This window comes from Anguilla anguilla, chromosome 15, assembly GCF_013347855.1.
Source record: "Anguilla anguilla isolate fAngAng1 chromosome 15, fAngAng1.pri, whole genome shotgun sequence".
Classification (NCBI taxonomy): domain Eukaryota; kingdom Metazoa; phylum Chordata; class Actinopteri; order Anguilliformes; family Anguillidae; genus Anguilla; species Anguilla anguilla.
This window is the reverse complement of record NC_049215.1, coordinates 5,871,135-5,894,474: the sequence shown is the minus strand read 5'-3', so window position 1 is coordinate 5,894,474 and position 23,340 is coordinate 5,871,135. Positions and strand designations below refer to the sequence as shown.

The 23,340-nt window shown below is 42.0% G+C and overlaps 1 protein-coding gene across 1 annotated transcript in view; it reads right to left on the bottom strand.

The window, feature by feature from the left end:
- Window positions 1-22,716, bottom strand: part of LOC118214507 (insulin-like growth factor 2 mRNA-binding protein 2) — a 62,923-nt gene extending 40,207 nt beyond the window's left edge. The window contains exons 1-2 of the mRNA XM_035394508.1: window positions 22,171-22,716; window positions 21,027-21,087 (exon numbers count right to left, since the gene is read on the bottom strand). Of these exons, the coding sequence (XP_035250399.1) occupies window positions 21,027-21,087; window positions 22,171-22,345 (236 nt within the window). The 5' untranslated portion in view covers window positions 22,346-22,716. The remainder of the gene's footprint in view (window positions 1-21,026; window positions 21,088-22,170) is intronic.
- Between the last annotated feature and the right edge of the window lie 624 nt (window positions 22,717-23,340).

Sequence of the window (23,340 nt, the reverse complement as noted above, 5' to 3'; positions counted from 1 at the left end):
TGCTGGATTCTGCCAGAGCGTGACACTCTGGGGGGACGGCCCTCGCCCCGAGCCCGGCTCCGTAACCGCGGAGAGCAGAGGAGGAACCCGGGAGAGCTAATCTTTACGGCGCGGAGCCCCGCCCCCAAACTCCAGATGATCTGCTCACGTCACTCAGAAGTGGCTGAAGTGCCATTATGTCCATCAGGGTTTAATCCCCGCTTTTAATCACTCTAAATCCTGACCGAGGCTGCAGGTCCTCACAGAGAGGTGTAAGAATGTGTGTGTGAGTGTGTGTGTGTGTGTGTGAGTGAGTGTGAGTGTGAGTGTGAGTGTGAGTGTGAGTGTGAGTGTGAGTGTGAGTGTGAGTGTGAGTGTGAGTGCGCGTCGAGCGACTGCGCAAGCGAGCGAGCAAGAGAAAGAGAGAGAGAGAGGTTTATCTTCCGAAGTTTGTCAAGATAAACAGAGAGACCAGCACCCCTTGCGGCTAAAACAAAACAGTCTCTCATAACAACGCAGAAGATAGAATATCTGGGTGTACAAGGTAGCAAAGTGTATGCCAGTCTAAATAATAACGCAAAGAAACATAAAAAGCCTCTCTTATGATGGCTTATAAGCATTTGACACAGGATGAATGACACAGGATTAAAAGAAACTGATAACAGTACATTAAATACACGGTTATTTATTCCAGATATCTCGCTGAATCCTTCAAGACCCCAATAATCATGTGGAAAGATACGTTGTAAAGGTATCAATTTGTAGGTATGCGCATGGTGATTATTTCTTTGATTCTCATTAAACATAAGAATTTTCAATATCTTGTTTGGAGTTTTAAACAAAATTATCATTGTGCTTGAGGCAGAACAGATATTACACCTAGAAGTTCACTGTTTATTCGTTATGGCCAGAGATATTTTCATAAGATGAGCATTGCAAGACGGTGTCATCAAGACAATGGTAAATCAAAAAACAATTACGCAGCACAGGTATAAAGACAGTAACTGTATTACAACAGCCAAAAAGGGCAGTATCACAGTTACATATTGACATTGTAGAATGAAACTAAAAATGTGGGGACAAGCTACTACCAGCAATCGATACTCGGTCACTATCTCCCCCCAGTCCCGCAGGTTGCTGGCTCTCAGCCATCATGGACAACAGTGGGATTTTATTACAAACTAAAAGACGGGTATTAAGTCCATATTTAATTAAACAAATATTGTTTGTCTTCCAATGATTCGGCGTGAAATTGTGTCTTTGCGCCGAGTGAAAGCAGCCCTGTCGTAGCCAACGAGGGCGCTAAGGAACGGCGCAATGATGGTCTTTCACCAGTTTCAGCCCTGTCTCCTTTCTAACAGATCAGTCTGACAAGCACAAACTGACCTGCAATCATTTACTCATTCGGCGCTCCTAGCCTGCTCCTCCCTATACGGTCTCTGGGCTGCCCGAGGAAGCCAAAACAAATGCCCCTGTTCCACACGGCTCGAGTGCGTCTCTGATCGCAGTAAGTTTCGAACGCGCTGCTACCGTACCTACTTAAGCGGTAGTAGCCATGACAACAGCAACGATAACCAAGCGACTTGTGAAACGCTGCAAAAAGAGGTGAGATTTCTGCCAGGGGCTTCTTTGCACTCTACTAAAGCACGTCGATGTTCCTTTCCCCCCGTGTAAAACCGTCTAATTCCAAATTTACTCCTATGAGTCACCGGTTAAAAACTCAGGAGCCACTTAAAAAGTTTTCATCTATGCAGCCTTTATGTGGCGTCAGCACATGTGCCCTATAAATCCATCAGATGGTGACATACCGTACATACGCGGCTCATAAAACAAGCCATCGCATCCCATAATTATTTTGGCCTGTTCTGACTTCTAGATCGTGGAATGAATGCGCGTTGTCCTGACAGTCACAAGACAAAGGCTGTTTTGTCTTTAGGGATGGCAAAAACAGCAAAACAATAAATAGATTAAAAAAATAATAATAATCTTGAGGTCATATTGTTAGTGGATGGCAGGATCGCAATCACACATGATCACTGTACTGGATGTGAAACATTAATTTGATAACCTTGTGAATCTGTTGCTAAACATTTCCACCACATACGAGCACACGCAAAAACATCCCTGAACAGACTGTGGAGGAATACAAAATAAACTGTTGATTTTGCAACAGTTTCATGGCTGGTCACTGTAACCTTCTGCTACCACTTAACCCAGATCATACTGATCCCGGCAACAACAAAAAAACGTTCCCTCTAAGGACTGACACCACGGGGTGGCCAGCCAGTGCGATCTACTGCCAAACGACTGCAGAAAAATGACTGTGCTAATCAAAATGACAAAGCTAAAAATATAAATATACATATTCAGAGGTGAGGTAGGTTTAGGCAGTGAGTTGCCAGATATACAGAGAGAGAGAGAGAGAGAGAGAAGTAAATAGACAGATTAGGCAAGGGGAAAAAAAACAGAACAGCACATTTTGAGGCTTGGTTGGCACAGCTGCCTGGCACTGGCAGCACTTGGCAAAGCCCCGGGCATTTCGGCGCTCGCACTGGCGTTCCACTCCCGCAAGCGCCGACAGGCTTCCCCCCCTCAGCCCGGCGCTGCGCGCCTCTGACAGCTCCACCGCTACGGGACGGGCGCTAGGGGGCGGAGCCTGACCGCAGCTCCACCGCCCTACTCTCCTCTCAAACCCCACGTCCTCACAGCCAAACATGCTGACACCGGCACAAAGCCCGGCTGATGCACAGCAGCCCTGCACGCTCCTAGTCCCCCACCCCCCCCCCCCAGCGGGACTGCGGTGGTGATGTCGCTCTCTCTGATAGGCCGTTTCTCTCTCAGCACTCTCAGCCCACCGCGTTAGCCTGCGCCTCTGTGACGATTGCAAGCGCTGGGGTGTCAGGTGCTTTACAGATCCTGGTGGAAACGGTGGGGAAGGCTCCATCGGTGTCATATTCACTTATGAATCCATCACTCCTCCGGTCATTCATCGCTTATGCCCATCTACCACACACCCCCCCCCCCCATCACCCACTGCCCCCCCCTCCCAACATTTCTACTTGCTTGCTAGGAATGAACATGTCAGGGGGACTGAGCAAAGCAGCAGTACTGGGTGTGAGGGCTAACTGTTAGCATTCGATGTACTGCAGGGTACTGTGGGAAGGAAGGGGAACAAGTTGTAGGCAACAGGCCAATGACACCCAGCAGAGAGGCGGAGGTAAAGACTACACACAGGGAAAACGCGTGACAGGAAGTTGTATTTTATGTTGGTCCGAATCGGCACCGTTGCCGACGGGCAGGTTTGAATCCGGGAAGCACATTCCGGGACGGTAACCTCGTCCTGATGGAACTGCACTGGGCACCCACCAGAGCTAGCCGGCGGCAAGTATCCTAGCAACAGCAGGCTTTGTTTACTGCAGCTGTGTAATTTTGGTCAACTGCGAAGAGAGCGAACATCAGTGGAAATGAAAATAAAACAAGGAGGGGGGGTGCCGCGCGGGTTTCGAAGCCGGAACACGTGTGTTGAAGGAGCTGCCTTTTGTGAAAACTAGAATTCTCCTCGGCTGGTGTTGACCGGATGGCAGCAAGAACAACATTAAGAGACATCAATCTGTTCTATTTTTCAGTGCACTTGCAACCTGTATGTTTCCCTTCGTGTCAGTAGTCCTGAGGTAACCAGATCAGTAAGTTATTTTTCATATTTGATAGTGGTCTTCAGCTGCCCATAGAAAGGATAATGATGAGCACATCTTAGCCTGTCATCCTAACATCTGAAGCAAATCTATCATTGTGTCAAATACGGTTCCACAAGGAACAAGAGTCTTGGAATCCACTATAAATGCCAGCAAACGTGTTCAATGTATTTATAATCTCAGACACCACTTGCTCTTACTGAATTTACCCCAGAAATAATTCTAAAACGAGGGGCAGTGTGCTCTACAGGTGCCCCAGAGGGAGGGGTAAACAAGGGGGGGGGGGCCGTGAGACCTGTGGGAACAGGGAAACGGAGGGGCAGGTGGAGCCAGAGCGCTGAGCCTCCCGCCCGCCGCATTCATGTTTCGGTTCTGCGCGGAAAACAAGCACCGCAACCCAAAGCTACTTGGTAACCTAGCAACAGCCCGCAATGCCACAGAGCCGGTCTTGTGCTCGGATGTACTTGGATATGCATGACGAACGCAGACTCAGACACTGATGCAAATGGACACCGGGACAGATAAGTGTGAGGGGGGCCTGCACATTTCAGGTGAAGCTACTTCTAGGAGAAATCATTCAGGAAACAATAAAATAAGCAAACACAAATAATTCAAAATCTCTCTCTCTCTCTCACGCACACACACACACACACACACACTCACACAGGTGATTTCTCCAGCTTTACCAGCCAAATGCAGAAATAAATCACAAATCAATAGTTATCACCAAAAGACAGATGAGTCTCTGGCCGGAGTGAAAATGAGCTGCTGGGGGTTCCCGGGTGCTCAGCCTATGCAAGCCTTTAAAGCAGTGCTGTAGGGCTGTGGTCTCACACACACGCATTACTTGTGCTTTATATGATGATGTGACAGCTAATGAGGATCTGAATATTTATTTTCTCAACAAACAATAAGCAAATTAATCACAGATCCGTATCAGTCAATAAAATGGCCTGCAGAACTCACTCACGCACCAAGGTCTACCTGAAACAGACAAAGCCAAGAGCGTCTGTCCACTGACATTTTCATTTATCTCAGTAGCTCTGTGAATCCACCGTGAGGTGTTTGCAGGAAGGCCACTTCGTTTGGATGTCCAAAGAGGACGCCTGTCACCTCCCTCTCTCCCTTGCAAAGTACATTAGGGCTTGCAGAAGACCAATAACAATGACAGCTTTCATCTGTGTGTCGCCCGTTTCTACAAATAGAATTGTAAAGGGTGGCATTAAGCTGAAAGAATAAGGACTCATACATACTCATATGCAAACGCCATCAACTGTGTAATGTTACAAGCGCATAGTGAAACAAATTATTGTCATTCTCACATTAGCTAATGTAAGACAGTCAGAGCTACTCCATTGACAATTTAACCACGAGTCTGACTAATGTCTAATACATACGTTAAACTACATTTTAAATACTTGGTAAAGACTAGGTATTTAAAATGGTGAAGGATTGTAAATGAATTAGATAACTAGCACTGCAGATATGCTATCAAAGTGTTTTACACTTAATTTGTTAACCTCTAGGTTATATACACAGTATCTATATGCATGTGGTTTTTTTATGCTCTAGTATAGTACATACATGCTTTAATATAATCGAATCTGGAAAATTTGTCACCAGATCTGGCTGTATTTTTTACCAAGAAAATATACAATCATTTGAAACAAGGACCTAATTCATTAATTTGCCATTTTGCCTTTAATATCATTAGGAAACAGAATCTATGATGCTTTGAAATTTTTACTGAATTAGCAGCATCATGCTAATAGTTTCAAGCATAGACTAGCCCACCCCACTATCCCATTTTATAAAAGCAAAAAAAAAAAAAAAACAACTACACAACTGAACAACAAAGTGAGCAAAGAGAGCTAATTGTGATGAGCCATTCTGAAACTACCTGGCAAAACTGCCTTTTCACTTAGCCTCCGTTTTGTGGAACACAATGTCCATAAAAATCAGGAACAGCACCCACTGCTGTGCTTTTGTTACTATGGTTAAAATCTATCTAAAGACAAATCAGTCCTGTTGTCATAGCATATGACGCAATTGACTTTGTCCTCTTCCTACTGGACCAATAAGGATGTACGTATTGATGTATCAACTTATGCTTTTAAAATTTTTACCTATACATGCCAACTGATTACATATAAAAATTAGCAATATACCAATAATCTGGAAAGGTGCATTAATGCAGTTGCAAATAAATCTAAATGCTACATGTGTGCCCACTACACAATAGAGCAAAATGTAATTACATTTCTATTTTAGAGAATATGAATAAAATAAATGCTCTATGTCTGTTTGGTGATCACGAATACATCTTTGCGTTTAAAAAATTAAATCTGAATAATTTAGGGGGGAAGGGGTCCGTTCACCACAGTGACTAAATCTTCAGCTACATATCACCAAAGTCATACTTTACAAGTTCACATGCAGCACACGCAAATAAACACATCCACACCCCCCCTTCAGTGTGTATAAAGCACAAAGTGGACTCGTGAGGCCCGAAGGCTTAGCATTCCTATAATTTCATTATTGATAAATTTCAGATAGTGGGAACTACAGAGAATAGGCAACCAAGCTAAAGGACAAATTTTATTTTTGTGTTTCTCGCACAACGCCTTTTTTTTGTGGTAACTTCTGATAAGTACAGCAACCTCTCTGCAAAACAAGAACAGAACTTAATTGAAGTCTCTGTAGCAGCAGACACACAGAAGAACATTTTGTGAAAAGTGTTTAAAATTAGCTACTGCTCATTAAATCTTATTATGTATAGGGTTGGAACCTTTTTTTTAAATGAAAGACAGCATTACAGAAATGCTCTCACACTAGTCAGGTGTGACACCTTATCTAATCATAATCCACTTTATAGTTTCAGTTACACTTACACGTTATTGAAAGAGTTACTTCAAATTATTTCCAGCCCCTTTTTAAGCCAGAAACTCCCAGAAAAGACATACAGTAGGCTAATATACTTGCTTATATTCACTTTAACTCTTAGCGTAGTTTAGACAAAGAACACTATTGTGCAGATGAAACCGAAACCGTAGTTTTAAGGCAGAGCGCATAATAGCGCATAGCTGGTGTCAGAAGATGACTCCAGCCACTCGTAACACGAGGCTAAAGGGAAATATGAAGAGGGATTTAACAGTAAAAGCCCCTGGGGACGCGTTTCATCCTGACAAATCAAGGCACTTCGGGATCCCGGCAGCCAAGCGTGAGAGACGGTTCCTACGGTTCCGTATCGCGACGCCTTTTGCCAAGACCGCCGGTTCTCCAGTCCATTCAGAGCTGAACAAGTCCTGGCAACAGACGCAAATACTTGCTCTCTCTTCGCCACAAACAATCCCTTTCTGCGGGCGTCCCGTCTACGCAGGAGGCTCCTTCTCCGTCGTGCTGTTGACATAAATACGATCTAGCTGCCAGAATTAGAGTCGGGAGCCACGCTGACAGGTCATTTCTTCGGAGCTCTCAAAGACAACAAGCAACAGAAGCCGACCGTCTGGCAGAACTTTATTTAAAACGACAGAGAAATCTATTTACGGATTACACGGCTTTTGTCGGACCGGTGATTGAATATCATATCCCTGGGGCGGCCCACGGGTTCAAGCCGAAATATTCCCCAATAAGCTCACCACGGAGAGCTATCACCGGTGCAGTAGGGCAGGGTCAAGGTCACTTGCCTGCACTGCTAAACATCAATACGTGTTTTTTGGGCAAAAAACCTCACCAAGGCAACATAAAACCACATTTCATCTCAGTTCGATCATTCCTAAACGAGGAGAAGATGCAGACTAATTAGGAACGTTCAACTGAGAAAAGAGGCAAAGGAGAGGAGAGGAAGCGTGTTCAGAAGCGTAAGTGGGGTCCTGCGACTGAGCATCAGCCGGTTTTGCCTGTCTGAAATGAGCGTTTCTGAGTGGACCCTGGCGAAGCCGCTCGCGGCGCGGCGCAGCGCTAGCTGGGTCGGTCCGGCGCTCCGGCGCTGCTGCTGCTGCGCTTCTGGAGAGCGCGATGCGTCTTCCTCCCCGCGCCCCGTTCGAAAAGCGCTATCCGGGGTCACCATGGCAACCCCGCGTTGTCCATACCTTGAACCTGAAGCCTACAGCTCTACCTGGTCAGAGAGAGAGAGTGCCAGAGGCTCATAACATCTTCTGTCGCATTTCGGTTTCCAGAGGTAAAGAGCTTGTCTCTGTGAAGAACAGTGCTCAGAAACTATGGTCAGAAACTCTCTCTCTCACACACACACACACACACTCACACACACTCACTCACACAAACACACACACTCTCACACACACACACTCTCACACACACACACACACAAACACACACACACACACACACACACACACACACACACACACACTCACACAAACACACACACACACTCTCACACTCTCACACACACACTCACACACACACACACACACTCACACACACACAGCATTTTCCAGAAAAAAAATGTTCAATAATTGAATATGTACACTAAATACCACACAGATGGTTTTTTTGTTTTTAGTACTGGAAGCCAATTCAGATAGATTAATATTAATCTCACTTCCATGGGAGCAGTTGTATAGAATCTCATAGAGCCGGAATAAAACAGAGAGAGAAGGCATGTGTGTATGTGTGTGTGGAGGAAGGGGAGGGAGAGGGTGGTGGCTTTGACACCACGTATGTCTGACACCCCAACTTCCTGCTGGCTCAAACGACAGAGAGCGTCTGAGCCAGCAGGAGGCGCAGTCTGCGCTTCTTCCTCGTGCAGGGCACTGCCCCCCCCCCACTGGGGCTGCCAGCTGCCCTCATACCCACAGTCTCAGGGTCTGGGTCTGGGACACGCCCGTGATCCTCACGCCACCGCCACGGCGGACATGGGAAGGGGCGAGGGGCGAGGGGCGGGGGCGAGGGGAGGCTCAAGGGCACGGGTGACGTCCCATTGGTGGGAAGCCACGGCGCAGGGAGCTGAGGGACCCTTATGAGGTCACCCTCAGCAGCATGCTACGCTACGCTAAGGCCCAGGACTCACAAAAACACCTCCCGCTCGCACACGCACTCTTACCTTCCCGATGAGACTGGAGAGCTGCACTTGTGTTCCCATCAGTTTACTTTCACATTTACGCTGTTAGCAAAAGCAGCCAGCAACAGCCTTTTAAGCATGAAGACGAACATAATATTGCCAAGAGATTGTAAAATCAGCCCAAAAAAAGACAAAAACTCTGCGAGCTGTCAATACATAGTAACAGGACAACAGCCAACTGAAAGTAACACCAATAAACCAGCAGTCCAGAACTTCTGATGTATCTTCCTGAAGAGTAAAAATAGTAAACCAAAAGTATTTTGGAAAAAGAAAAAAGATGTAGCATCTGACTCATGCAAAAATAGATTTAAATAAATAGCTATAAATCTGAAAGAAGTAGGCCTAAAAGAAATTGGGGGAAAAAATTGTGCTCTGAACATAATTATTTGCAATGAGGCTAAAGTACACCCAGTCCATTACATCCATTAACAGGCAGGGGTAGTTCTCTCACTTTTGTGGGAGGTAAATACTTGATGTACATGACTGCAAGCAGCAAAGGAGGAATTGGCAGGGATTTGATCAACATTTGTCCTTAACGTTGACTAAAAATTGATAGAAAAAAGCAATAATAATTTGTTTTCTTCACAAACATAGGTTGGCAAGTTCATTACACCTAACTTGCCAAACTGAGTTTGGAAAGAAAAGGTACAATGCTTGTGTTTGCTTCCATGTCAAAACTAAGGATACATTTTAATTATCTATTAAGGAGCCAACATGATATATTAGGAAAACACATGCTTTTCTGTACTCTCCAAAATCAATTGTGAAACTTACAGCAAGTGCTGATAATTATGACTGGGCATTCCAAATTGGGAAAAAAAAACTTAATTTAAAAAGAAATAAATAACACTTAAAAACATCTAAACTTGATGAGTCTCAATGCAACACAGAATTTAGAACATCATAATTATATTAGAACTTTATTAGCAGATGCTCTCATCCTGAAGGCTTGCCTTTTGCATTTATAACCACTTGCCTAACTATAGCACTGACTATAGCCCTGAGGAAGGTCATGTTAAGTGTCTTGCCATATTGTACAACAGCAGTACCTTTTCCAGGGTTGGAACCTAAAAGTCAACTGTAAACACTGGTTGTTTTATCTGTCCCAAACTCTAATGAAGGTCTTATGGCAGCAATGTGGGTGGGGGATGGAGGGAGGATTTAAGGTAAAACACATGGACCACAAAAAATACCAAAGACACAATATCTGATATGATATTGAATATAATTTAGTCTACTGGTATCACCTTCAGGAACAACACGCTTGCTACCACAAAGCAAGAAAAAAAGGATATTTAGTGAGACACTCAAACCTCTTTATTACACTGCCAGTTGTGTACAGGCCTGTATGTGTTCCTTACTCCAAGCTGCTCTCCAGACTTGCTGCAGCCCCACTCCTGCAGTCCGTCAAGCCTTTCTTATCCCCGCTCCCTTACTTTTCCTGAAGCAAGATTTCTACCCATCCAATCACGTCACGGACGCAACGCTGTTCGCAGGTGCGCCAGCTGAACGTCAGCACGGAGCTGCTCTTCCGATGAAACGGCGGACGCGCGCAACGTGGCAGAATCTCAGCGAGTAAACGGGACGCTGACATCGCGGAGCCGGTCGAAGCCGCGAGCGCTCGACCCGGCCGGGGTCCGGCAACCGTCTAAGATCCACGGCCGCGTCCTTGGAAGTAAAATTAAATCGCGCAGCTCCGAGCGGCAGACAAAACAAATAACTCAAATTCTCCGCGATGCAGCCCGCCCCTTCCCCGTGCGCCCTTTTAAAGACCGGGCAGATATGGAATGCATGCAATATAATGTACCGCAGGTCTGTCCATGCTGTGGACAAACGAACAAAGACCATATTTTCCCCAGCGTTAGTTCTACACAACCGCTTTATTTTGTACACTTATCATGTGCACTTTTCTTAATGACAGTTCACATGTCTCCAGTCATGTCAGTTTGTTCCTTCGCCCTCAGTAAACTCCTTGATAAACGCAAGGTCCGGCCTGGCTGCTTCCTTGCCCACTCCAAGAACTCAGCCGATAATCCCCACTTCCTCCTGCCAAGACAAGAGTCAAGGCTTTCTGCACTCGCAGTCCTGTAACCTTTTCACGTTTTTTTATATTGCTTCAGAGAATAAGTTTTTAACGTTCTACGAGGTCCATTTCAGAAGACAGTATCTCATCGGTGACTGACACTTAATACTGCGATTCAACTACAATTCCTAATGGATTTTATAATAAGTTGCAAAAGTGGGAAGCAATTTTCCATGCAATTTCTTTTTACAAGTACTGACTTCTTCAATTAAGTCATTTAAGAGTCATTAAATAATTTTATTGTCCATCTTAATGTGAACAGCAGCATCAATCCTATGCTGACATTTCCACAGATTATCTCATAAAGCCACTGATAAAATACATGTCCAAAAGTATGTGGACACCTGACATCCAACATCTCATCCAAAATTATTGGCATTATCATATTGAGTTAGTCCATCCTTTCCTGCTATGACAACCTCTACTCTTCTGGGAAGGCTTTATACTAGTTGTTGGAACATTGCTGCAGGGATCTGCTTCCATTCAGCCAGAAGAGCATTAGTGAGGTTGGGCTCTGATTGGGCGATTAGGCCTGGCTCGCAGTTGCCTTTCCAGCTGATCCCAAAGGTGTTGGATGGGGTTGAGGTCAGGGCTTAGTGCAGGCCAGTCAAGTTCTTCCACATCATTTGACAAAACCATTTTTATATGGACCTCGCTGTGTGACTGGGGGCATTATCATGCTGAAACAGGAAAACTGTTTCTGTTGGGGAAGTACAGAATCGTCTAGAATGTGATTGTATGCTGTAGCATTAAGACTTGTCTTCACTGGAACGAAGGGGTCTAGCCCAAACCATGAAAAACAGCCCCAGACCAAGAGGTGTCCAGATACTTTTGGTTATATAGTGTACATACAGTATTTACACTTCTAGCCATTTGTTTCCATATTAATTCAATAAGACGGTTCCATACTCACAAATGTGTCTAATTCCCAAGATTCTAGATATATACCTCATAATGACCATGGATTTTGTTGCATTTTTGTATAATTCCAGGTATACCGTCTATTAGGAACACTTCCTAATATAAATCATAACACCAAGCAGAACTAGTCATGCTATTTGTGATCTGTACTGATGAATCACGCTGTTTTCATTCACACATGCCTCCTATTAAAACAAGAGAGGCCTCTGCTTTTTATTTTGTTACAGTGAGGAATACTATGAGAAGCAACAAAGTGAGTCGAAGGTCTTGTTTTCTTTGGGAACAGGAAGACCTCATTGTGACTTCTATGGATTTTACACAATCGCTTAGTGAATGCATCCTTCGGTTTCAGCGTTCTCCTTCAGTACGATGTAAGCTTCCGCAAAAATAGAAAAAATGTTTTACACACCACAGTGCGTCACAATTTATTGACGGTCAGTAACTTGAGGCAAAGCGGGGGCCGGTCGGACTGAAATGTTACCGGAATGATGATTTATGGTCAGACACACCTACAGGAATCCAATGAAAATGCGATCTGCCTTCTTCAGCGGGCTGAACTGACACGCCGCACTTCACAGACACTCGAACGTGTAAGCCAGTAAGAGCCGCGGGGTTTAGCCATGGAGTGGAGCGCTCTGGGGTGCTCTGTTCTCCTTGGACCGCGACGCCGGTCAGCCTCTCTCCCACGGCAGGTCAGGGATGGAGAGGGAGGGGAGGGGAGGGGAGGAAGAGCGTTTGGAGCAGAGGAAGAGCGTTTGGGGGGGCGGCTCTGACGAAACGGGACGCAAGCCGCGGCGCTAACGCACGCGGACTCGGTCAGGTGACGGCTATCGCGTTTCACCACGCGGGCTCACCCGCTCCTCCCTCCCTCACCGAGGGGGAACGCTATCTGTACAGCACGGACTCCACTTGCAATACGGGCCCAGACTGATACGGAACACAAAGGTGGTGAGCGTCAGCCCTGCCGTTAATGTATGGACCTCCCCCCCCCCCATTTTTACCCATTTTATGTATCAGATTCGATGGATTTTTCAGAATCGGCAAAAGGTTGGACACACCCTAGTAAAATTGACTTCTATTTATCAATTCGGCCCCTTAAAATTTATTTCGGGCAAATGGCATAAACTCCCATTTTTTCATTCCTGAATTTGGAATGGCCAGTCAAATCTGTGAGCCTATTAATGGTCACCCTGTGGGACCCATAGCTATAGTCAACACAGTCCTGGACTGTCGGGTGCGTCACTTCACTGACATCCAACACTTCAGCTGAAGACACAAACCATGAGCTGTCAAATATTTTACATTCTGACTGATCTCTGTGAATGATGTCACACTACACTCTCAATTTGTTCTCTCAGCTCATTTCAATATACGTAGTCTCCCTGTTAGTTTGTCTTTCAGTGCTCATAATCATCTTATCTTCATAGGTGTAAATATGTCATAATGCTCTTTCCCACTTAAAATGCAAGGTGTGACAGCCTGGTGCCGCTTCCATTTATGTACACTATATTAGGAAAAACTGAAATATGTCAGCCTGCTTTTTTGCGTTCCCGTTTTTAACAGCAGTTCCTGATGGAAGGTGCGTTATTACAGGAAGTCCACAGTGTGTTCCACACAGAGAGAATCCTCCCATCCCTCTCTTGATTACATATTGTCCAGTGTGCCACACTGTCCTTCCTCAGAGAGAAAATAATTAAAAAGAACACAATTACAGCCGCACGCTTTCATTTCACAATAGTTTCAAGTGCAGAACCCTGCTGGGACTAGCCATTTTTTTACTAAAATAAAAATGAGACCCTGCTGGAGCCCAGTAACCCCCACCCCCCCCACCCCACCCCTCTCCTCCCCCTCCCTCTTTAAAGCTACCTTCACACCGAGTCTGTCAGACACTCTGCCAGCACCGGTTCCCATCCCCTCACCTGATCAGCACCTGACCTAGTGAAGAAAGAGGGGCTTAAAACTCACTGAGCACCATCTTCCACCCTCCGCCCCCTCCGTGGTACATACAGGACCGTTGTTTCACCACCAGATGGAGAAAAGGCACAGATGAGGGATTCTCTAAGCAGCCCCTCAATTTTGTTCTCGCAAAAATACAAGTTAATTTCAGTTAAAATACTTATTTTCAATGCCGTGAAATGTAATAATTCCACGGGAAACAATAAAGCTGATATCCTAGCAAGTATAAGAAACTATGTTATGCACAGTACACAACTGTTAAGAAATTCCCTTTTGTCGTTGAAAGTACGTAATTCCTCATCCACGCGCTGAATGATCTTTGAACTAAAAAAATCTAACAAAAAACAAGGACAAAAGATGAATGAATGCAGATACGAAGACAACAGACCCACCAGCAACTGAATATTACAATACAGAGACCAGCCCGGCGGTGGCTAACCTTAAACCACCACAATGTTAAATGTATACTGTGCTAATGCTACTAAAGCCGCGATGAGTTCACCTGAGATGTCTGAATATTTCAAATGGAAAGTTCCAACGTCCACCCTATCAACAACCGAGTAGTATAACGGCTCGAATGGGGGAGAATTTTCAATATAGTAAGTCCAGCTGGCCTTATCAGCTGGCTCTGTCATTTTTCCAAAACAGAACTGAAATGAATACATTAGTCATTGGACATGTGTAGGTGCCTACTGCATCTGTTTTCCCATTCATTAACGTTAAAGCAAATACATTTAAATAGAAATTACTGCATGCACAGCAAGGTAGAGCTTTTGTGCAACACTCAGAGCCATTACCTTGAAATGCAAATGTTTGCTAAAAACAAACATAATTACCCAAAGTTAGAGAAACTAATGTCTCCAAATATAAACTATAAATGATCAGCTTCAGCATATTCACATATTTATTCTGTTCCACTAAGAGAGTACTTCATATTCTGAAGCCCTGTGATTTTAGTGAGAACTTCATGTACAGTAAGTGTAATATTTCAGAACCAATCTGCAATCAAAAACCAACCCCCAGACTGGTAGAAAATCTAGACACATTCAAACTCACAAATTATCTTTTTTTTTCCAAAAAATATTTTGTTTATTAAATATAAACAACTCACTGAAATCTGTTGGCCTTCAGGATTAACCTGATCTCACAGCGAAAGATTTTACTGGAGGCTTTTCACACAACAATATGAAAAACTTGTGAAATTAAGAACAATATATACATAATTACATAGTGAAAATCTGAAAACAACATTGCTGTGCAAATTGGTACTTTTGTATTGCGTTATTATAATAATGAATGTATAACTTTTCTTGCATAAGTGTCTAAAATATATTTACCTAATTAAAAAAATGTTTTTTTAAAAACTCAGCGCAATTGTATGGTACTGCCTCAGCATTACTGCTTCAATACTTCCAAATTATGCTTTTGATTTTTGTCATCAACATTGCCATGTAGAATAACTATGAGCATCAACATATTGCCATATAAAACAACCTGGGAAAGTTATATGTTTTGTTTCTGGCTGCAAGACCAGCATTCAATAAAAGTCATATTTGTTTTATTCCATATATGAAATAGTTTATCCTGTTTTCAAAGATTATTTGGAGGAAAACAAATTGCACACTATGAAATTAATGACAATTGATCTGTTTTTAAAAAAAATTATATTTACAAAAACACCTGAGTTTAAAACAATAAAACAAATTTCTGCAGTTTTTTTCAAATGAAATAAATGAAAAAATAAATAAACATTCATTTTTAAATGCCTATGTAGCAGCAAAAATAGTTTATACTGTACAGTATATTCAAACAAGTTATTTACAAACATTTCATCAAAGGTACATGAAGACAAAAACATTAATGTGCATAGAAGATATTTCCATTAATTTATATGAATTGAAAAATGATAAAACATTTTTTCTAAATGTATTTTCCTCAGTTTAAGTGTGGTAATGTATTGCATACATTCAATACAAATAGTTCCTCAGGAACATGAATAAAATTCATGAAAAAATAGAATTGACTGCAAATAAATTTACTGATGTTAATACAAGCAGCCAATCAAAAATGATAGCTCGAACAGTCTTATCTTATCTAATCTTAATTCAAAATGTGTTTTTAAAAACACAAATAGTAGACTTCTGTAACTTATAAAAAATATATATTCTTTACCTTTCAGAAATGATTGAAAAAATAAAACGATACTGACTATGAACTACTCCAGAAGTTCAATTTCACAAACTTAAATGAGGAAAACCCGATGTAAATACTAAAGACAGTCAAAGTAAATTATCAACGTGAACCGTAAAATAAATCCACAAAGCAAATTCCTAATCTGACCATGAAAAATTAATTTCAAAGGATTCAAAGACCATTTTCAAACAAAAATAATTTTTTATCAACCATTGCCAGAACACCTTTGATTTTTTTAAGTTGCAACAAGCTCTGAAAGATTCTACCCATAAACCAGATCTTTCGTTCCAGTACGAACCTGCAGTGCAACTTCCTACGCCTGCAGACACATCCACAACCTAAAACCGGGGTCCGTCTTTTTAATATTATCTCTGCCTTTTTAGTTGTTTGTGTTTGAGCCCAAGAACAATGAAGTGCGGCTTTAATTCAAACACGATTAAACATATTCTGGCAAAAGCGGCACAAATTCATGAAAGCAAGCTTCTCCACACGACTCAGCTGACACTGTGTGAGGCGTTTCACGTTCTACACTGCCACACACCGCACGTGGCTTACAGCCCTTCCCAGACCACAGAGACACCGCACCCACCTGTCACCAAACTCCCTCCTGTGGTCATCTCTGCACAAAATATTTACGCCAACATTTCGGTCGAGAGACGAATCTGGCGAATCCATGCAGTCTCAGACCCCCGCAATCGGGGGGGGGGGGGCGGCGCCATGAACTCCAAGCAGTCAAGACAACTCAGATTCCCGCCCCCACCCAAATTCACAGAGGGGCAGCCCTAACGCAGACCCACGTTTCCGCGTTGAACGCTTTCGCGCTCAGCTAGGGCGACTCAGAATGGCAGCCATGTTGAATCCGGCGTGCGATGGAACCAATTCGTGCAGTTTGACTTATATTAGCAGCTACAGTGACTTTGATCAATAATACCACAACCGTGACGTACTGTAAGTGGAATTCAAGCCACCAGACAGCCCAGTACTCTAACCCTTGCATGACTACATGCTCCTGGACAACTGCATAACAGAGGGGGCAGCTGAGGAGAACACAGGTCCCTAGCACCACCCCCCCCCCCCCCTCAGAACCATTGCTACTGAATTGAGTTCATGGGATCCACCGGACCCCTTAACCCTAAACCCCACCCCCACCCCCCTTCTGCACTAAAGAGCATCTCCGACTGGCATGGAAAAATAATTTGAACTTCGTGCAAACTCTTAGAAGTTAATTGATTTTCTGTTTTTACAACATCTGTAATCATCCAAATATGTTAGCCATATCAATAACACATTTTAGCTAAATACTATACTAATGACAGCATAATCAAGGTGTCTGATTCATTTTTCAACGAGATCAATATCAAATGCACTTGTCATAAGATTCTGTGGTTATACGTGGGCCAAAGTCAACTGTCCACAAGAGGATCTTTCATTTTTACCAACTTGTAGCATCTGAGGATATTGCATCATATTTCAGCATAGAAGGCTTTTATTATTACTCAATGTGTGAATATTAGTCAATGTGCGAATCAAGGTTTTGGGTCTCATTCCAGCCATAGTACATTTAACTAGTGAATGCTTTAAATGGCATGAACAGAATTTTTGTTTTCTTTTTAGAGGCAAGGACACTACTTGAAACCTTTCAAGTAAGGGTGTTAATTGCCCTGTTTATATTTAAATGAAAGGTTGAATCAATAAGTGCACAAAGTGGTTTAGCCTTCTTTAATAAATACAAGATCAGTGCCCTTTTTTCAACATAATTTGTCACCTCAAAATATTTCAATTAAAAGTGTATGAACGTCATATTAAACATTCACATTTGCTAAGCACACAATAATAATAATAATAAGTATTTGTAATGTATATTGATGTTTTAAGACTAAAATTGTGCCTTAATCCCAAATGAACAGGAGCCCAGCAAAATCACAAAGCAGTAGTGACCTGTACTACCCCCAGCAAATCAGTTAAATATTGGTTTACATTACTTGCTGTTATCAAACAACCGACACTATTTTAAATACAGTCCACACACTCAAAAAAGCCCAAAGTTGAATACAGGGGATCACCTTCAATGTGTCAGTACTGCTCATACTGATATCACATAATTTTTCTCCAGTAAGCTACCACATAACTTGCAAGTTGAACACTGTCACCCTGTAAATAAACATAACTTAAATGTATAATGGCAGCACTGAATCTACACAGTGCACACAACTGTATTAGCCTTTCTAAACATTGTGAAATTTGTGGGGTGAAATATTAGATAGCATTTAGCCAGTCATTCAACACAATTAAGTGGCAAACACTCCATACAAAAACAAAGCATATAAATTTACATTTTCAAAAATATTAAACTGCAATATTTTTTTTCCTTATTTGTAGATATATTGAGGTACTCAATAAACTGTAAAATGATTTTTTCCCATTCGACTCCACAAAAATATCAATGTAAAGTGAAACATTCAAATGTTTATATACGCTTATTTAATGCACTTAAGAGTTTCTGAAATTTCAGTTAAGACTAAATTAATTGTACACATAGTGAAAATGCACACACCAACATCAAATCATACAAATTGGGATTTCAGAATGTTTTCTGTACAGTTAGAAAAACTAAGAATTTAAATGTAATTTAAATACACAAACAAGAAGCACACAAATGCTTTTGTAAGAAAAGAAGAAAAAAAAGAGATGCCCTCAGAGCTTTGTCAAACAACATAATAAACATTAACACTCTAAATCAAGATCCAAAAATGATCCTTAGAACTATTTTCGGAAAGTGCTTTTCAATTTGAAATACAAAGAGACAAGGTAGATCCATCAGGCAATTAGACATGCATCAATATGTTACAACCTCTAGCTCAGTTGCACATTAGTATTCACTTTGCATGGCATTTCAACCACACAAAATTAATCCTGAGAAAATTAATTCACACGTGCATTTGAAACGTGCTGCGGAAATGCTGCTTTCTTGAATTATTTTTCACAAATGCCTTTAAATTGCATTAATTCAATCTACTTATAAATCTGTAATAAAATGTCACTAGTGTTTGTCTGTTTTACAAATAATGTATTTAGCAGCACCATAATATATACAGCAATATATCGGAAATGTATAGATTCAGAAATACCGCCACTGTCCTTTCCCCACCTAACTGCAGAACTCATCGCTGCACACAGTCATAATAAAGCCTCTAGCCTAAAATAAAAATTTTAACATATCATACATATAACTTCCCAATATTAAATTAGATTTTATCATAAAGTGATTTGGTAGTGAACCTCTTTCAACTAAGTAGCCACTTTTGCAAGTGCAAGACAATATTATTAACTGTGTTTGTTTCAAAAGTTAATAATGCAGGCCTACACAATAACCACCAAAATACCTACACAATAAAAACCAAAATGCTTAAAACTACCATACACCCCTTGAACCGTGACGGTGGAAATTCAAAGCATCCCGACAGATTCAAAGCGTGTCATTCAGTGTATACAACCTAGCGTAGCAGGGCTGTAAATGGCAGGTAACAAACAGAACTGGGATCTATGCAGGGAACCTCGCTCAATGGTATGGTCCACACGCATTGCCAATGAGCCCCAGACACGCTTTCAGAATACCTAATTCTGCAGGCCGTTACTATGGCCTACTCAGTGCTACTCCAGCTGCCATGCGTCTTACAAATCTGGGCTCTGGCCATCTTAGCTACACACATAAATAGCCTTGTTGCGGCTGTACGATGCAGTGTGGCCAACTAAGGCGAATCTAGCTTTAAATTAAACGTATGACGAGGACCTTCTTTGATGCCACATTTTCGATGTGTGCAGGCCTGTTCGTCTGTTCGTATTGTTCCGTGCTTTGGACAATTGTTGTTTTTTTTCTGAAAAGGCGTTGGTTTAGACAGGCCCGTCTCGCTATAGGAGACGCTTATGTAACTTCACAGATTCACGTGTTTTCATTGAAAATAGGATTAAGTCCGAACTTTGTTACAGATATTACAATAACAAAAGTTATTGTAGCAGTCGACTTTGAGGAGGACGGTCGAGAAAAAGAGAGACTACACAAGTCACGTGCACTAAGGCCCTGAATATTCACTGAGAGGTGTCACGTTGTGTGTAAGTTCTTGCAGGCATCACTATGGCGTCCCTGGTTGAATTTCTGTTACGTTCATACGGCTAAATATATTTATATTTTAATTTCTGGCGCATTTTTCTCTATATTACGACTGAAAACGAAACTGTCTCCGCTTTATAAAAGCATGACTATAATAGGCTCGCAAACACAGCATAATTCCAACAACATTAATATATCAACGTCAGATAATCCAGTCAACTGCATACCTTTAAGTTATTCAGACCATTGCAATTTAACTATTTCATTCATTCAAGTGCACATTCATGCAAGCCAAATTGTAAATTATGCCTAGTTTAAGAGACTGCATTTTATCCTCCGTCATCTGATCAATAAACAACCGCTGAACTATAAAAAACCGCATTTATTCCGAAGACAGCGTTACAGACACGGGCCTATAAAATGGCACATGTCAGAGCACCTAAATGAAACTTTAAATTGGTCATTTTAGAAAAGTAGTATGATTTTTAAAAAATAGTAAGATCTCAAGTCATTGTAGGTTACGCGAAACACCGTATGGGGATCTTGGTGATTGTGATAAACTGACTTACATTTCACACAAATTAATGTTAAGTTAAAAAGCGACAGAGGTCCAGCTTTTATCATTTATGATTTATCATTTATGATAAAAGGAAAGAATACGCCGGATCCTTTGGTGCCTTGTCTAGTTAACGTAAAGAAAATTGAGCATTTCAGCCTTAAAACAGAAAATATATCGTTCAAGCCATTTCGCACTTGTGAAACAATTAACACAAAATATATATTTAAAATATATTTAGTATACTAAAATGCATGCTCATGTTGTCATATGCTGGTCGTTTTCACCCTTTTAGAAACTATTATATAGTAATGGTACTATTATTCACACATACACACCAACAAAAACAACAACAACAACATGTGCCCTTATATTCCCAATTGAATGACTGGATGACGTGGTTAGCATTCACCTAGCACTTATTAGTGACACAGAGTACAACAGAATAACATTACCTTAGTTTTTTGGGAACCGAGTAGTCTACCTCGATCACCTTCCCGTGTAATTCAACTTTTCCTGTAAGGAGGAAAAATAGATCAACTAAAACGCTCAAATGGTTAATGTTACAAATGTCACTGTGTGGAGGCGACAGCTCGTTCTGTTTGGAGCACATTGTGACATTTATTTTAACTCTGTAGCGTTCTAAAGGCACTTAACTACATTAAACGCTTTCAGGGAGGAAACCCACCAAAAGTTTATTAAATCAAATTAACAATTATATGTCTTTTGATTTCCCAGCCAAGAGCACAGCACTTGCTGATAAAATACCAATTTGGAATTCTATTTACATCTTAGATTTGAGAAAATCGGCGCCAAGAGCCCGATGAGCTCTTATTTAAAAACTCACAATGAGGAATGGGCAGCCATGCCTTCCAATTCCACAAACCACTTGGTTGTGAGAGGGCTTTTTTCCAGCAAAAAATTGTGAGACCTTAAAGATAGTTAAGACTTCACAGGCAGACTCTTGGTCCTCTTGTAGGATCGTCTTCCCCTCTGCCCCTAACAGTGGGCTTTCATTGAACTGCTTGCAAGGGGCAAAAATTCTTCTTTTTTTGCACCTCGTCCCCCCCAGCTACCTGTTTATTAGTACTTTTCCCTGGACCCCTATCATCGACCCACAGGACACCTCGTAAAAACCTGCCTAGGCACAATATGAACGTGGATTTGATACATTCTTTTTGGTTACCTTTGTGTAGTCTTTTCAAAAAAATCAAGACAAATAATAACTGAAAAATAATTATGCCTACTCGAGCATCACACCACCCCACATTTTCTATGGGTGATTGGTAAGCAGCACCATTCAAAACCACTATCACTATACATCGCTAGGTTTTGTGCGTTATCTACACAGTACAACGGATGTACTTTTCAGTGGTGTTTATGGAACACACTGCTGAGCGCATACGTCGTGAAATTGTGAGGAGTTACGAGCTCTCTAAACTCCTGCATTGATTGCAACATTGTGCGTACGCCAACCAGACCTGAATCCTACTAAGATTTCCCTATAACGTTACTTTCTCATTGTTTCTACATTTTCATCTTAAAGGACACTGTTATCTGTCGCGAGCGGGCGATCTCAAGAGTTTTTGACGTTCATACCTGACAAAGTCTCAATCGCCTTTATGGCCCAATTCTGGTCGGGGGAATCCACGAAGGCATAGCCGGATTTGAGCAGAACCTGGTCGGTCAGGGGAAGCTTCCTCTCGCTAAAGAGCTGCTTCAAGTCCTCGACGGTGACTGAGGGGCTCAAATTCCCGATGTATAGTTTGTTCATGATCCGAAATAAATCCTGATGTGGACATAAAACCTAGACAAAAAATCCTAGACAAAAATACCAAAATGAAACAAAAATAAAATATAAAAAACTGCAATGAAAACGGCAATCGCCCCCCTATCCAGTCGACCCCAGACTCCAACTCCGCTCGTGGTCAAACACTTTTGCCTGGGGTAGGGAAAAAGTGGCGTTTCGACACGACGTTATTCTGGAACCTACAAGCACCGCCTCTAAATAAAATCTGCTTTAAAAATATCTGAAAAATTGTTTGCCGCCCGAACGTGTTTGTGGGCGACCGCATCAGTGCTCTAAGCGAACTGACATGCAAGTGCCAAGCGGCACCAAGATCACCCATCCATAAAGCAAGAGGTGGGTTGTGGGAGTCAGCGAAGTCGTTCATTCACTCTTTAAATAGTAGCAGTAGCAGCAGCGCTAATGGGAGGGTGCTTGAGAACGTGGTCTCCCAATCCTGGTCCTGTGGACCCACGCGTACACTGTATTTTGATTCAACAGTCCAATTAATTTGATTGAGCCGTTAATTGAATTCTGATATCAATCACTTGACTTTGCTATGAATCTGCTAGTCATTTGTGAAATAAATGTTGGCTATCCCTGGACAAATATAATGCGTTTCTGTTGGCAACCCGCGCCCATTAAGAACATTAAAGTAAAAATACGTTAAGAGATTAATATTTGTAATTCAATGCAATAATAAAAGAAATATACACCAATAAAATAATTCGGCTATTAAAATACGATTTGAATGAACGGAGCCACTATATTTGTTTGAAAAAACAACAGATATTAGGCCTATTGAAAATTACGCAAATAATGCATGGTTTGTCAGGATACCAGGTAAATAGAGGGTAAGTATATTGTAGGCTACTACTCAATCAACAAAAGGTCCGTAAGCTACAATGACCTGTAGGCAAAGGCTACAGCTAAGCAATTTTGTAAAGGGAAATTTTCGTACGGAATGAAACACGGTGTAACGA